Source organism: Aquarana catesbeiana, linkage group LG02 (assembly GCF_042186555.1).
Source record: "Aquarana catesbeiana isolate 2022-GZ linkage group LG02, ASM4218655v1, whole genome shotgun sequence".
In the NCBI taxonomy this organism is placed as follows: Eukaryota; Metazoa; Chordata; class Amphibia; order Anura; family Ranidae; genus Aquarana; species Aquarana catesbeiana.
Genome location: NC_133325.1, coordinates 342,432,815 through 342,451,202, shown reverse-complemented (window position 1 = coordinate 342,451,202; position 18,388 = coordinate 342,432,815). Strand labels below are relative to the sequence as shown.

The window sequence follows — 18,388 nt, the reverse complement described above, 5'->3', positions numbered from 1 at the left end:
CTTTCATGAATTTAAAAAAACACTAGTTAGCCCAATTTGCTTGTATAATTTTAAAGATGATGTTACTCCGAGTATATAAATACCTAAAATGTCACACTTTAAAATTGAGCACACTCGTAGAATGGCACCAAACTTCAATAATTAAAAATCTCCATAGGCTACGCCTTAAATTTTTTTACAGGTTACCCGTTTAGAGTTACAGAGGAGGTCTTGTGCTAGAATTATTGCTCTCGCTCTAATGTTTGCGGTGATACCTCACATGTGTGGTTTGAACGTCATTTACATATGCGGGCATGAGGGGACGGGGGCATATGGGTTCACTTCTGCGTGCGAGCACGAGGGGACGGGGCACTTTGACATTTTTTTTTTATTGTTTATTTTATTTTTTATTTTTTACACTTTCCCTTTAATTTTTTGTGATCACTTTTATTCCTATTTCAAGGAATGCAAACATACCTTGTAATAGGAAAAGGGCATGACAGATCCTCTTTATGGAGAGATCATGGGTCCATAAGTCCCCAGATCTATCCTCTATGCTGGAAAGTCTGAGATTAAAAAAAGTTTCCCAGCAAAAAACGGCAGTGTTTACATCTGCCAGCACCAGAAGTGATGTCATGATGTCGCTTCCAGCCTCTGAGGATCATAAAGATGGCTGAGGACTTTCTGATCCACAGCCAGCTGTATGGTAAACTGCCCGTGATGGATTCATTCTCCGGCTCCTCGATTACACGGGCGAGCCAGGAAAAGCACTGGAGGGTGGTGAGGGCAGGGACATCACCTCCTGTAAACCGCTGCTATAATAAATATTACTTTGCAGGGAATTGCCTGCTAAAAAAAAAGATATCTGAATGATGCCTGCAGCTGCAGACATCATTCAGATATCTCCACTCAAAGTCCAGGACGTCCTACGAACAGGAAGGGGTTAAAGACAGGTCCTGTCTAAAGCTGACAATAGTGGTTTGTTTAAATCATAAAACTTTTGATTCGGTTTTGTGGAAATCACAAAACATTCAAAGACATAAACCACAAAGAGTGGAATTGAAATTACCCCGATCAAACATGGCCAAAAAACTTCAGTTGAATTCTGTATTTTGCTCACCCAAAGGAGCATTCAATTCAAGACCAGTTTCAACTTCACAACTGACTGCAATCTGGTAGATTATACTCATGGATGATAGATTAGTTAGTTTCTTGGGCTTGTACACTATATTCCCAGTGAATCAAAGGTGGTTAAAAATTATTAAAAATTTCACCAGTCCACCGTGCACAAGACACCAGGGGAAGAAATGGGAGGAAGCAGATATAGATAAAATATACTGTAATTATATATTAATTTGCCCAAACAATAAATAAAATTGCATTTGCCACATCTCCATTTTTAAATCAAATAATCGCTAACATTATTGATGTGCGCTCCCTTAAATAATATACCTTAAAGAACAAGGAGAACATATGCGCACTCAAATATCAGAAACATTTATTATCAAAAATATGGATACTCCTTACCAATATAACAAACCACTCTACTCCCTATTATAATTAGTGATACCATGTTGCATGTATCCAGGAGATAATACATACTGTATGGATTTCAAGCCTCCATCCACTGGATTCATGCTAAACTGGACACCTGTATTGTACAGGACAAATTGGCAGATATGTGGACCAATCTGCAAACCAATGCAATATAACATTCCCTGCTTTGAGGGTTAAAGTTATATAGTCATTTGCTTGCTTCCCATGTTTTCAATACAACCAATTTCTATTTCATCATTTTTTTTCTGAGCTTCATTACTATAGTTTTACTACACCTAGCCTACTAAGCAAAGTCATATTAACCATTCCAAAAAAGTCATAAACTTTAAAATGGCTTAAAAATAATTGAATGATATCTGGATCTTTTTCATGGTGAGAGGATTGTTTGAAAAACAGTTACTGCTTAAACAACACATTGTTTGTCCATTTATTACAAAACAGGTCTATTAGAAAATGCTTAGGTCCTTGAGAAATATAAATAACCTTAGCACAATGGCTTCAGCTTGTGACCTGCACTTGACAATCGGTTGCCGCCACTAATTTCCTACTTTCTTTTTCTGAGCAATATCATCTATTAAGTAATTTGCAGTTGCATTCTACAAACTGGCATAATTTTAAATTTTTATTGGGCTGATGAATATTTTTTTTTTTTACTCTTTTTTTCCCCAAATCTTACATGCATAAGCTTTATGTTTATCACATTAAATTGTGTTTCATTTCAATATAACTTGGCATAGTCAAAAGAATGGCAAGCTAATAAGTCTGCAAGGAATTAAAATGGTGAAAATAAAAGTGGAAACAGAAAATATAAACAGCACAAACTAATAACAACTGTTAGCAGGTAAACCAATCCTTTAGCATTATCCATTTCCATTATAATATAAACCATCAGTCATTGGGGTATAGAATGTTCCAATGTATCCTGTCATTACTGAAAAAAAAATTCAATTTATTATTTATCCGAGCTGTGGTGTTCAAGCTGTCAGTTATTGCAAATTCATATAACAGAGTTATAGCGGGGTGAAGGATTTTCCAGAGCATACCTAATAGACAATTTGCTTTAATAAGGATGTGGTTTATGAGCTGCTGTACCTGGTTTTGAAGATAATCTAAAGGCATAGCTAGTACATGATGGAATATGTCTAATTGAAACTGAGTGGCCCTATTATTGTGTATACTAAACTGGAAACCTCATTCCAAAAAAGTCATAAACTTTAAAATGGCTTAAAAATAAGGTTTATATCATATATTGTATTCAGAAACGATGATTACACTAACATATATTGTGAGCAAAAAAAAGTTCTGCCTAGACACAAATGAGATTTTATGGGTGTTTTGCAATAACTCCACTGCTTTACAGTTAAAAATGATGAAAAAAAAAAAAAAAATATATATATATATATATATATACACACACACACACACACACACACACACACACACACACACACACACACACACACACAAACAAACACAGTAGCAGCAGAGTAGTAGGTTTTGAAAGAGCCTAGATTTTAATCCCTTTTTTGAAGGTATTTATTCAAGATTCTCTGGTTTCTCCCACAATATATAAACATACTTGTAGGTTCATTGGCATAATCCCAAATTGCCACTGCTGTGTGTGTTTGATGTATACACTGGGATGACGCTTAAATTTGAAGGTTTCTGTGAAACACAAGGATTGATGTGGATGGTTCAATCTATTCAATAAAGACTGCATGTTGGTGCTATCTAAATACAGAAAATAAGGAAAATAAGACATCTTTAGATTAAATTGTGAAATTTTTAGCTACTAATAAAGAGTGATGTCAGTACTATGCTTTAGTATGTAAAGACCAAAGGAAGAATTAAGATGCCCATAGATAAGTGAAGACCATCTTTTGACATTGTCTTTATTGGTTGATCAGGAATGAAAACAATTGAGTGGATGGGTTAGAAAATCTTCCCTGGGGAGATGGGCGGAGCCTAGCGGAGCAGACATGCATTGTTAGAGCTCCGCACCGCTGAGGAGAGAAGAGAAGGACAAAGCGGAGCCTGCAGGCTCAAAAGGTATCCATTTGAACCTTTTTGCCCCAGGGAACAAACTGTGAAAGTTTGGGCAGGAAATATGGTACTGGGAGGAAACCGTGGCAGAAATAAAAATCACCTCACAAAGAGCTCACAGGCACTCACTGCAACTAAAGCAGCTCCAGTCACCTCACAATATACAGCATCAGGGCGCTCTCACAGACAGAAAATGTCACAGCAAGACTCCCCATTTGAGTCAGATACAGAACAAATCCTCTCACAAACTTCTCCACAAGCCTCCTCAGCATCCCCAGTAATATTATTACAATTTGAAAAGGTGCTTCATAAGGCTTTAAAACAAACCTCAGACCAAATAACAAAAAGCCTAACCAAAGAAATAAGAGAGCTGGGAAACCGCACCGCAGCCTTAGAAATAAAAATGGATGAAATTGAAATTACAACCCAAGAAAATATAACAGAATTGGAACAATTAAAAGAAGAGAATTTAATACTTCAAACTAAGCTCGAAGATTACGAAAATAGAGCCAGACGTTCAAACTTGCGCATAAGGGGAATACTTGAAACTGTGACAGACCTGTAATCTACTATTACTGCTCTATTACAAGAACTAAAGCCAGATACCCTATTGAACGTTTAGAACTGGACAGAGTACACAGAGCCCTCACAGCCAAAAAGAAAGATGGACCCCCACGTGATATAATCACAAAATTTCATTATTACAGAACGAAAGAACAAATACTAATTGCTGCAAGAGAAAAAAAGGAACTTAATTTTCAAGGACACAATTATCAAATTTTTGCTGACCTATCCCAACTTACTATTACTAAAAGACTATCCATGAAACCCCAACTAATGGAACTGCAACGCCACAACATTATGTATCAATGGGGCTTCCCCTTTTCAGTCAGATTTAACTACCAAGGTACAATTTACAGAAGCAGATCAGCAGATGAACTACAACAAACCCTTTTAAAATTGAATCTGACAGAACCCACAAGCAGCAACTCTCCCACACGCAGAAGAATGGCATCATCTTCACCTTTAGGCAGCACCCAGAAAATTTCAGAACAAAATGGGAATCATCATTCTCACAAAAGAGGCCGTTATGCCACATCATCCATGGACCAAGAAGATTCAATGGACTGACATCCTAATTCCTGATATCTCTTCATTTATTATACTAAGAGATGGTTCTCTATAAAAAACCTGTATTTATAACTGAATGTAACTGCATTCTGATAGTCACACACTATGTGGGATCATGTTACATTCCAGTTATATTTCTTATTCCTTCTGATTCATATAGCCTTAGAATATATAAGTGAAATAAGGAAATTCTTGTTCAGTTATATATTATCAGGTAATAACAATAGATTTATTACTTTTTAGGACAAATATGTTCAATAATCCAGAAGTAATGGAAGCTTTTTCTTTCTTTTCTTAAAACAAATATATTATTACCTAACTAGTTCCTAGAATTATGTTTTTGTTTATTCTAATCTGAAGCAATACAACCTCAATTTTATGAGTTAACATATCTAAACAGTTACATATGAATAAAATATGTAATTGTTTACTCTAAAAGGGTTAAAATCCCAAAATAATTCAAACTATCTTCATCAATACCAAAGTTATTAACAGTACCTTTCTAACTGAATTATTTAGCCTAGGGCAAGACTAACCATATACAACCACCCTGGAATAAATAATTTCAACAAAAACTATATTCTGCACTCCAATTAATGAAACATCATTTTGATGTCTTTTGACATAGCACTTCTCTCCTGTAAGCGGAAGATCCGTGTACCCCCATTAGCCCTCCTCATTCTCCCAACCTTATTATGTGGGAGTGTGACGAAGGCACTTATTCCCCTGAGAGAGATATTTATTCTCTTTCACGGGTAAATTGTGATTACTTGCAAAAAATTATTTATACAATGTATCATCTAATCTCATATGTTTTTTGTTTACTCTTTACTCCAGAATTCACTGGTTTCTTTTCTATCTTTTCATCTCTTCAGTCCACACAGGTTGATCTGCGCAGTCAGCTCTGCATAACAAAAAGTAAGTCAAAACTATTTGATCTGTTGCCATGGCACCACTGAATATACTTTCCCTGAATGTTCAGGGAATAAATGTCCCTCAAAAAAGGACCAAAGCCTTCCGTACTTTCCATAACAAGAAGGCTCACATAGTATGCCTCCAAGAAATACACTTCACCAAAGATTCTACTCCAAAATATATTTCTCCTTTTTATCAACAAATTTACACGGCTTCTGCCTGTACCAAGCAAAGGGGAACTCTAATTGCATTTCACCGATCCACACCATTCACCTTATCATCAGAAATTAAAGACCCAGAAGGTAGATACCTGATACTCATGGGTTATATAATGGATACAGCAATCACGGTGATTTCCTACTACGCTCCTAACAAACAACCTACACCATTCCTCTCACATATATTACAAGTGATTAATACACACAAAATAGGAACAGTGATAATGTGTGGGGATTCGAACCAGGTCCTCCTCCCATTTCTAGATAAATCACCATTAAATTTACACCATCCAAAATAACCTCTAGATTACCTTTTTCTCAACTTCTTTCCAAATACAATCTGGTAGATTCGTGGAGAGAAAGTAACCCAATGAAAAAGAAATTCACTTATTTCTCGCACCCTCATCAAACCTTCACCAGAATAGATCATATTTTTCTAACAATAGGAATGATACCAGAAATTATTGCATCAGATATAATTCCGATTCCGTGGTCTGATCATAATGCAGTATACACTACTATAGCCTCAGCCATACCAAAAGCGCATGACCCAACGTGGTACTTACCGGACATAATGCTCAAACACCCACTACATCAGATGGCCATTGAACAAGCTTTAAAGGAATACATATCAATTAATAATACAACAGACATCTCCCCAATAACACTGTGGGAAGCTCATAAGCCTGTCTTGCGTGGTACAATACAAAGACAAATGGCACTATTTAAACGGGAACGCAAAAATCTAGCAAAAAAACTAGAACTCAATTTTAATGCAGCCTACATATCATTCCAAGATAATCCATCTCAGAGTACAAAATCTCATCTGGAAAAATCTAGATTGGAATACAATCTATTTCTCACTGAGTCAGTTGATAAATCCCTCAAACGCTCCAAACACAATTTCTACATGAATACAAACAAACCAGGTACATATTTGGCTCAGGCATTAAATTCAACTAACAAATCTTTCAAACCAATACGTTTGAAATTATCAAAAAATGTTTATACTTGTAATCCAGTTAAAATAGTCCATAAATTTCACTCACATCTCGCAACTTTATACAAGACAAACAATGAATTTAATCCTACAGAGGCTGAATCCTTCTTCTCAAAAATAACCTTACCTGAGTTATCTCAGAATCAAAAAAGTAGTTTGGATGAGCCTATAACTATAGATGAAGTTGCTAACGCCATAAAAGACCTAAAACTTAACAAAAGACCAGGCCCAGACGGCTACTCGGCTTTATACTATAAAACATTCTCAGAAATACTCTCTCCCATTCTCACTGAAACTTTTAACAAACTTCTAGAAGGACATTCTTTTCGGCAAGAAACACTAATGGCAATTGTTTGTATGATCCCAAAACCCCTTTCTGATGATACTTCCTGTGTGAATTATCGGCCTATCTCTCTGTTAAACCTTGATATTAAATTGTTAGCAAAAATAATAGCAAAACGCCTCAATAGCATTATAGGAAAATTAATACATAGAGATCAAGTAGGCTTCATGCCAAATAGACAGGCAGGCGATAATATACGCAGGGCAGTGTTATTGGCACATATTGCTAAAAAACTGAAAATCCCTTTATGTTTTCTATCTCTCGATATTAAGAGGGCATTTCACACAGTATCCTGGCAATATATGCAATATTCATTACAAAAATGAGGTTTTGGACCCCACTTTTTAACATGGATCAAAGCATTATATAATAAACCCAAAGCCTATATAAAATATGCTGGATACAAATCTGATGCCTTTAATATCGAAAGAGGTACCCGACAGGGTTGCCCATTATCTCCCTTATTATTTGACCTTATGCTCGAACCCATGGCCCAATACATCAGAACAAACCAAACTATAACTGGCATTGAAGTAGGAGGTATTACACACAAATTATGTATATTTGCAGACGATATATTACTTTTTCTATCATCACCACAGGTCTCTGGTCCTAACTTAATACCAGCTCTTGATGGATTTGCAGCCCTATCCGGCCTTATGATTAATCCTAAGAAATGCCTAGTGCTTAATATTTCACTCACAAACATGGAGTTGATCCCGGCTAGGGCTGCACTCCCATTCACATGGGCAGAAAAATCAATCCCATATCTTGGAATTCATTTAACAGCATCTCATTCTGACTTATTCTCAACCAATTATCCTCCTGTATTAAGACAGATCACAAATCTAATAAAACAATGGTCGCAACTTCCTTTATCCTGGATAGGGAAGATTAATGCAATCAAAATGACTATTCTACCCAAATTGCTTTATCTATTCAGAGTCCTCCCTATTCCAATTCCTTCCTATTTTTTGAGAATAGTACAAAAAAGAGCAACTTCGTTTATATGGGGCTCTTCTAAACCACGTATACCTATACACACACTACATCTTCCCAAAAATAAAGGAGGCCTGGGATACCCTAATTTTACTAACTACTACAGAGCAGCACATTTGGCCAGTCTGTCCAAATACCATGCAAAACAGGAAATCCCATTATGGGTATTTATAGAGGCTTCAGAAAATGACCCTCTATTAATATCAAACTTGTTATGGCTTGATCCTAAAGACCGCTTTAAAATTCATAATCCCATAACTAAACACTTCTTATCTCTCTGGGATAAACTAAAAACCAAATATCAGTTACAATCTCCACACAATCCTCTCCTTTCTTTTATCAGAAATCCGGCCTTTTATCCGGCATGGATCTACCCAAATTCTTTTAAAGCTTGGACAACATCAGGCATTCAGACACTAAATGACTTCATAGCATCTAAATCATTCCTTTCATTCCCATCGCTTAGAGAAAAATATGATCTACCAAACTCTGAGATATTTAGATATCTCCAAATCAAAAATTTCTATACACCATTCCTAAAGGGGGATACACCATTATCCCAATTATCCATTTTTGAATCAATCTGTACAAAAGATCCATTTGCTAAAGGTACAATTTCATCACTTTATAATCAATTATATGGAGTAGTAAATCTTAATTTACCTCTTACGTTCAGAGGTGGGAGGAGGACCTGGGACGAACTTTAGAAGACACGGACTGGTCTAACATATGGCTCACATCTAAGTCATCTTCACCCAACATCTTAGCACTGAAGACAAATGATAAAGTCCTAACTCGCTGGTACCTTGTACCCGCTAGAGTGGCAAAATATTCACCTAATACCTCAGCTCTTTGTTTTCGAGGATGCCCAGAAATAGGCACACATTTACACATATGGTGGACGTGCCCAGTAATCCAAACCTTCTGGAAGGAAGTCTTCGTGATTGCATCTAAAATATTTTAAAAAATAATACAACCAGATCCATATATAACTTTACTTAATCTAAAACCGGAATGGTTAACACTCTCTCAATTCAAACTTATGATCCAACTAATAACGGCTGCAAAACAAACAGTGGCCAAGGCATGGAAATCTCCTACATTGGTACTAGCAGAAACAATTCACAGAATGAATAATACAATGTCCCATGCTAAGATGGTAGCCATCGATCAAAATCAAATTCCAAAATGTGAAAAACTTTGGCATCCTTGGATAAAACAACAGTTCCTGTCAAACTTCAATGACTCTGTCCTGTTGCCATGGTAACAGATTAAATGACTTACAGAGACACCCATTCTAAGGCTTCAAAGAGAACTAAAAAGAATAATAAACTGACGAGCGGGACAACCTTGTGGACCATACCTCTGCCTTTCTACCCTTTTTCTTCTTTCTCTTTCCCTTTCTCCACCTTATGATTAAAGCTCATTATCAGAATTTATTTGACCTATATACACTCTACCTGTAAACAATATGTATAGTAGGTATAAATCATTTAAATACCTACAAATGTAACTAAGGAAATGATATATATCTTTAATTTACGTTTATGTGAACCCAATGTTTAATATTTGAAATTTCATGATATTTATCTATATAAACCCTACTGTAAAACAATGAGCTTACTTTATAGATCCTTGTAAACTTACTTTATGTATCTTTATAATATTGTATACTCAATAAACTTCTTTTGACAAGAAAATCTTCCCTGTTTGCTATTGCCTACCTTAGCCCCAGGACTGTATATACCTTAACCTCCATTAGGAGAGACTGGCCTAGGAGACATAAAGAGAATGCTGTTTTATGCATGCACCCTCAGCTGTTCTCTAATATCCATGGTCAAAATAAGCTAGTTAGAACCCAATTAATTTTTCAGATGTGCTTTCCAAGGACAGCAGGTAAGGAGGCAAAGTGAAGAAATAGTCCAATTTAGCACACAGCTTCATGAGAATATGTATAAAAACTTAAAAACAATTTAATAGCGGTAATGAGGCATGAGTTAACCAACTATTTAGTTTTACATGTTTATGTAACTTGTGTGAGTAAATGGCGCAGGTTAGGTTCATATATGTTTATGTGCAACAAAATATAGGAGCAAGATAATTGTAAAAAGTGGACATTATATGGTAATGGGGTATGTCAGAAACAAAATGTAGGATGTAATGAAGGCTAAAGAATGAAAGTCCTTAATGTAATATGCCATGGTGAACACTAGGTGCCACCAAACTTTAATGTTTTGTTAAAGGATACAATTGGATGTCACCTGTGTCTTCTGTCCAACTATTAAGCACAATAAATATGTAGCGCTCACCCTGAAAAGGTTCTTCTTAGTTCAGCCAGTTTAGTAGCAGCTGAGAGAATGAGCAACACTTAGACACCCTAGGAAATGTCCTAATTCAAGCAAGCTCTGGCACTGGTGAACAAGGGATGGTAGCAGCAGACAGTCACTAAGATCCTACACTCAGGTCTGTACTCACAATGCCCCTGGATACTTGGATGCCTCCATCCAATGTCAGCCAGACATTTCTCCCGTGAACTGTCCAGACTGGATCCTGAATGAAATCCCCTAATCAGTTCCAGATGCTTAAGCAAGACAGGCCCCCTAGCTCTAGCATAGCTGGGACCATGATGAGTACAGGTAAAACCCAGCTGGGTGGCCCAGCAGGGCAGCAACCCTTCAGATTGGGAACTTCTGCCCCTGGACAAGAACAGGGCTGCCTCATACCCCATGATATTTATGTACTTCCCAGCCACATATGAGGCACCCTCCCCCAGGGATCAGCTGAGACAACATAAATATTTGGGCTGTCGATTTACTTCTTCCAACCCACTACATTCTAAAATCCTCTAGTAGGCAGAAGAAAGCAGTCAAATTTGCAACCAGTGAAGCCTAAAACAACCCAAAGCAATCACAAACTGCTCCATTGATGACAGGGTACAGGGGAACCAAAATAAAACAACATTTACTTAGCTTTTCTAGCAGCCTATCTAGGGGGTGCTACAAGTAGAACAATACTAGAATATTAAACTTTGCAGCAAAGTGAAACCATGGAAATGCTGGAGGGGCTTTTCTGAGTAACAGAAGTAAGAGAAATAAGTGTTTGATGTGTGTCTACATTCTGTGCCTATGTGCATTTAGCAGAAGATGAATTTATTATGCTAGATTAACCACTTAACCTCAGGATCTTTTACCCCCTTCATGACTAAGGCATTTTTTTGCTATTCAGCACTGTGCTACTTTACCTGGCAACTGTTCTGTCATGCAACACTGTATGCAAATGCAATTTATAGCATTTTTTTTTACATAAATAGACCTTTCTTCAGGTGGTATATGATCACCACGGGCCTTTTATTTTTTAGTATATGAACTTTCTTTATAGAATTCTTTTTATAAATTTAGGCCAAAATTTATTCTGCCAAATGTCTTAGGTAAAAAAAAAAAAAAAAAAAAAGTGTATATCAATTGGTTTGTGTGAAAGTTATAGCGTCTGTAAACTATGGTATATATATTTGAAAATGTATCAATCCGGATGTACTGACTGCCTGTCTCATTTCTTGGGGCCCCAAAATGCCAGGACAATACAAATACTCCCCAAATGACCCATTTTTGGAAAGTAAACAGTCCAAGGTATTTAGCCAGAGGCATGGCAAGGTTTTTTTTGTCCCACTTTTTTGGAAAATGAAGAAATTAAATAAATTTTGTTTTTTATCACAAATTTTCTTTTACATACTGTCACCAGTGAAGTACACTGTCATCATATGATTGGTGTGGTGGTGATCAGGGATAGGTGAAAGTATGTAAAAAAAAAAAAAATATATATATATATATATTTTTTTTTTTTATTATTATTATTCAATTTTTTTCTTTTGTTTTTCTTTTTTTTTCTTTTACAATTTTTCTTTTTTACATCTTGTAAAAACAGACACTGTACTACTCTGGAGGGGTGATCAGGGATTTTTTTTTACATTGTTATTGCTTATACAGTGACGATCACTGAATAAGCAATAGTTTTGGCAGTCATGAACAGCTTGTGATCTGTGATTGGCTATAGCTAATCGAATGGTACAGGTAGCCAGGTACCATGTGATTCCTGTGGGCCAATCACAGATGGAAAGTCATTTATGACAGATCTGAAAAAGAATCCTGGGTGTTTTAACCCCTTCGCGCCAACAGTACATATATGCGGCTCAACTGGACTGGGCTTTTTTTCAATGGGGTCGCATATATGCTTATCTGTCTTTGTGCTGGGATCGCACTGCACAGCATGCTCCCAGCACAGAGACCGGGGTTTCACTGGGGCTCCTGAGTCTCGTGTTAAAGTTTAGAACCCAGAACTCCTGGTTCCGAGTCACTTGATCGCTATAGTTGCCTCTGATTTGCTATCACAGTGATCAGTCACTGTGAAGATGGCCTCTGTGCTTCTCTCTCTGTAAATAGAGAGGAAAGATACATTGGGGTTGATTTACTAAAGGCAAATAGACTGTGCACTTTGTAAAGTGCAATTGCACTCTCTGCTGACTTGCTGCTTTTCTGACTTACATCATCCAATCATGTGCAAGCAAAAATGCTGTTTTTTCATTTTCCGTGCACATGGGTAGTTGGGTATTCTTTGCAAAGTGAAGCTTTACCTCATTTACTAAGCTCTGGAGCAACTGCACTATGCAAAGTACATTTTTGCCTTCTATTTGCCTTTAGTAAATCAACCCCATTGCATCTCTCTCTCTCCTTTCAGAGAGAAAAAAACAACTGTGGGTAAAAAAATTAATAATAATAATAATAATAATAATAATAATAATAATAATAAATAAATAAATAAAATATAAAGAAAAATACATAGATCAAAGTTTGATCTAGGTCAGTGCCAAGGTTAGTGTTTGGGTCAAGTAAGGGTCAAAGGTCAAGGCCAGGGTCAAAGGTATTGGTTAGTATATTTTGGGCAGGATTTTTTTAAAAAAGCATTCTTTAAATTAGTATCAGTGTCAGTTAAGAGTTAGCGTGTCTTAGATAGGATAAAAGAAAAAGCAAAATGTGCACTGTTTTTTTTGGGCTGTACTACGGGTACAGCACATACTAACATACACATATGTGGTATCTCTGTGATTGTATGGAGGAGTAGAATTGATTTTGGGTGTTTTTTTTGGTGGTAGGTCATGGTAATAACAACAATTATAAAGTTACATTTTAAAAACGTTTTTTTTTTTACTATTTTGGGCCAGTTTTCCTTTGATAAATAAAAAATCAGGAGACATCCATTACCGTTTACCACCAGCTGAAAGCCCAATTTGTCCTTGAAAAAACAACGTATAATCCACCTGGATGCACAAAGTAGCTGTGGTGATATGTACTGTTTTACTAACACAAAATTGCAAATTTGTGCTTAGGCATTAACATTTGTTTTACCCTTAAGCGCCGAAGGGGTTAAACATAAGTGCAAGCTTTCAAAAGTGATAAAAGTTGTATATGCTTTGGCAAATCATCCTCTAGGCATTTAACAAAGTATCATAGCTTTCAGCAAAGTGCATTTTTTTTCATAGTAAAAATTATATTTGATAACTTACAGGTGTAAGAAAAGGGCAGTCATCTGATCGGCACAGCTTTGTTACACAATGCAAGAAAACTGTGGACATTTTCTGGTTCTTGTGCTTGACAAATCGGAACACTTCAAAAGAAAATCTTCCCATCTGGCTTTTACCATTTTCAAATATTGTTGTCTGTGGGTCTTTATCACAGCTTTGTAGTAAAAAAATTAAAATACAATCAAAAAATTTAAAATAATATATAATACTATAACTAATTCAGACAAAGATTAGAATAATTGTATAACAAACTCATTTTAAATACTGCCTGATACATGAAATTTCATGAGATATTTAGTTAATAGAGAAGGGTTAATGACTAGCTTGTGACAGTTTTTAACTAATTATATACAACCTTTCAACAAATTAATGAAGAAAAGCACATTCAGTGGGATTGCTTTACTAAAGGCAAATAGATTGTACACTTTGCAACTGCAGTTGTACTAATTTTCCCCAGCGCTTAGTGAATCTGGTGACACTCCAATCAGGTGCAAATGAAATAAAATAATTTCATTTTACGTGCACATAATTGGATGATGGAAATCAGCAGAGCTTCACCACATTCACTAAGCTCTCAGGAAAATGAATGCAACTGCACTTGCAAAGCGCAAAGGCAAATAGTGTATGCAAAGTGCACAGTCTATTTTCATTTAGTAAATCAACTCCAGTGGCTACTTTACCAAGTACACCTTGAATTTAATCATGTATAATTTGAAAAATTGATGACCTTAAAAGAAAAATAAAAAAAATCAGGTAAGTGACATTCCTGTCATCTAATGTAATAAAAGCTGTTGTGACCAACCATACAAAGAAAAAGAGAGCGCACGGCTACCCTAGTGTAATACCGTTTTAATGGTTAGAAATGAAAATATAAAAGTAGAGGTGTTGCACTCACAGACGTAGGACATAAATCGCATTTACAGCTGAATAGATGCCTTCTTTCCTGGTCTGTGTCACTGGGTGGAATCCCAGGAGTGAGTGGTGGTGGGGGGCATAGATATAATCTTCCTGACACGCCTGATGAACGAGCACCCATGCTCCGAGCGTGAGTGCTACAGCCACTCCCCCCGGCTCTCCAGCATCTGACATATCCACCTACGTACCAGCTGACATGCTGACTGAGGGAACCCCATACCTCGGAGCTTTGGACGCCACCGGAAGCGGCCCAGTGGACTACCGGATGTGACTTCATGATGTTTAGGAGTACCACTACATGCCTGTTTTGATCTGTCAAATGTGAGTGCATATTTAAACACTATTAAAGCCTTTGTTTTATACACATTACTACCCTTAGAGCGGCGCTGCTCTTTTTCTCTGCTTGAACACCTAGAACCAGAGAACTTTGACATAGACTGTTTTTATTGAAGTAGTGTATGTGGGGTCAGCGCTGAGTTTGGTTGGGTTGTGACCAACCACAATTTCCAAATGTTTACAAATGTATGCACACCTCCTATATTTATGCATGTTAAGTGTGCTTATATATGCTACTTTTTCCATTCTTAACACATAAATAATACTTTTAGTTTACTATATATCTTTTGAAAACCAGCATAAGCACACACCAAACTACACAAAGAAGTTAAGTTTATATTTCTTTGTTGACTTTGTTTCAAATTTGTGCTTTTTTTTACTTCTTTGTGTAATATGGTGTGTGTGCGCACTGATTTTGTCTATTTTTTTTTACTTAAGACTCCATTGGGTTATCCGAGTTGCATTCACTACCCTGCGTATACTGTGCTCTTGAGATCAGAGCTGTGGCACAGCGATTACATCTTTTTTGTTTACATAACTGTTGGAGACACAGGTAAGATCCATTTTGGCCCCTACTTTCTAAATAGACATCTTATTCTGTGTAACCTGTAAAAATGTCTAAAACACAAATTTTGTACCAATAGAATGAGCTCCAGACTAAATTATAGAAGAACCTAATTATTTTATTGGTTTGCACTAAAAGCAACCACACAGCCAATGTGTTTCAGGGGCCAGAAAACACCCCTACTTCATCAGGCAATCAGTTAAATTCAGGAACTTGAATTGACTCAAAATAGCGCTTTCCTGTGTAAATCTGTGTAATGTTAATTGCTGGACTAGGAGACTTAGTAGCTAGCAATGTCTGCATGAGCAGCAGTAAATTGAAAAATGTTGTCCAAAAAAAGGCAGGCATAGGGCAAAGTACTTGTCAATGGTATTGCCAGCTGTCCTCCTGCAGCTAAGCTTTTCTTCACTACTGACTTACCACACCTTTTCTGTACAATGTCTTTGTTTGGTGACAACCATCTTGGTAAAGGCATAGCTTTGCTGCCTCAAGGCACAGTCCCCAAGCAAAGTAATAGTGAGCAGCAAAATAGTGACATCACCAAATCACACTCAAAGCTCCAACAGTCAATTTTTGTAAGTATTGAAGTAACTGAACCAAAACTTAAAATCACTTTACAATTACTGTGGTGCTTTGATATTTATTCTCAAAGGCTTTCATTCCTCTGGATTTGTATCAGAGATAAAAAACTGCCTCAGTACTTACAGCGGAGTTCCACTCAAAGGTGGAAATTCTGCTTGTTTGCTTCCTCCCCTCCTCCGGTGCAACGTTTGGCACCTTTTGGGGGGAGGGGGAACAGATATGCAACGAGATGTGGCGAGGTCCCCTGGAAGTTCAGCAATCTCCTTATGCCTCTGCCACTGGGCCAGTTAGAAAGTGCAGCACACTTTGCGCATGCACAGTAGGGAACCGGCCATGAAGCCATGAGGCTTTACTGCCGGTTTTCCTTACCATGAATGGCAGTGACAGCACCCGAGTGTCAATTGGAAAATCAACTGGGTTGCTGACATTGTGGGATCCCTGGACAGGTAAGTGTCCCAATATTAAAAATCAGCAACTACATTATTTGTAACTGCTGACTTTTAATATTTTTGGGGGGGTCTGGAGCTCCACTTTAAACCCACTGCAATGTATTTGTGTCCTGTGTCCTGTGTTAACAATTTAAAAATAAATTTAGAAATATTTAGAAATTTAGATATAATTATAGATATAAAATTTTAGAAATAAAAACGCAATCACTGCACCATCTGTTTAAGTATACAAAGATTTACCTTATCTATTTATTTAGCAGCCATGCACAGATGTGTAAGGGCATTAATAAATGATTTTCTTTCTTCTGGCCCCTATCTTAAAATGAACAGTATGCTCCTTATTTATTTGTGTCAAAGTAAGACATTGTGAAGTGAGATATGCCTTCTGTTTTAAAAATACCCCACTGTGCTTTATATTGGTTCAGCGGTCCACATTATCTTAGCCCATCATCTTAGGCCCCATTCATAATTTCAAATGGATCTATTAGCAGTTAGATGCAGGAGACCCAGCAGTAGTTCCAAGCAAAAAGCTGCAGTTGGGAAGCCCCATGGAAAGTAATAAGAGGCTGACAGTTCCTACAACTATTTGTGACCACTAGCATGCAATCTCTGTGGCAGCGATTGCCTGCAAATTATCAATCCCTAATACAGAGAGTCTGCGTTCAGTGCCGATAATTCACAGGAAATTGCTGCTTGGATGATTACACACGAGTGGCCATGAATACTTGTGGGAGCTTTCTGCCTCCCATTATTTTGGGTTTCTGCCTACAACTAATTGTCAGGGACCCCCTCTGGGTCTAATTGCTAATGAACCCATTTGCAATTGTAAATGGGGACTTTCTCTTCTGCTTAAGTCTCCTACATCATAGAAGCTATGGTTTCAACACACTGCAATGAAAATTGTAAACAAGCCTGAAAGCTGTATGCATTTTGGAAGTTTGGAATGAATGGATCTGTAATATTATGTTGTATCTCTAGTGTTAACCAGCAGGTCTGAATGCATAGTTGGATTGGGATATAATGGAATGATGATTTAACTGGCTCTTCCCATTGGTCAAACATGAGGAATAACCTTTTTATGTTAATAGTTCTCTTCTGTGTTTGGTAGGCTTACAAATAAATGGTAAGAAGAACTTCTTTATTTTACTCAATAAAGATAGCATAGAGAGGAAATTATGTACCCCATAGCAACCAATCAGAAATCGCCTCCTTACTGATTTATCTAAACTGAAATCTGATCACTTGCAGTGGGCCCATTTTCATTGCTCTTTGTTGTACCGTAAAAGCTGGAATGACATAAATAATAAAATCAATGAACCATTAAAAAATCTAAATGATCTTAGTTGTTAGTTCATTGTATTCAGTTCATCTGAAACTCTGAATTCTCTGGATTCAGTATTTTCTTTTTACATTTATATTTCCATATAAAATTTTCACCTCAGGGCTCAAAACTTACCATAGTGTTAAATTAATAAAAACCTTGCAAAGACTTTTGCCAGCTTTGTACATTGATGTTTATATAATCACGATGTTCTATAGAATAGTTTTTACTAGACAGAAAAAATATGTTTTTTAAATGCACTGCTCTGGGTTATTTTCCTATTAAGTAAGCCTATTTATGTATCATAATGAGGATATTTCTTAATGTATATACCATTCTTTTGTCTGAAAGTGTTAAAGTACATATACAAATAATATTACAATTACAATTAAGACTTAAACAAAAACTCTATAGTGTACAACTTCTTCTTCAAACATGATGTACTTTGGGTATCTTTGAA

General features: G+C 36.6%; 1 protein-coding gene across 1 annotated transcript in view; it reads right to left on the bottom strand.

Annotated features, from left to right (window-relative positions):
- Positions 1 to 18,388, bottom strand: part of LOC141129908 (zona pellucida-like domain-containing protein 1) — a 169,507-nt gene that overhangs the window by 67,577 nt on the left and 83,542 nt on the right. Inside the window, exon 7 of the mRNA XM_073617942.1 lies at positions 13,743 to 13,914. Coding sequence (XP_073474043.1) covers positions 13,743 to 13,914 — 172 coding nt within the window. The remainder of the gene's footprint in view (positions 1 to 13,742; positions 13,915 to 18,388) is intronic.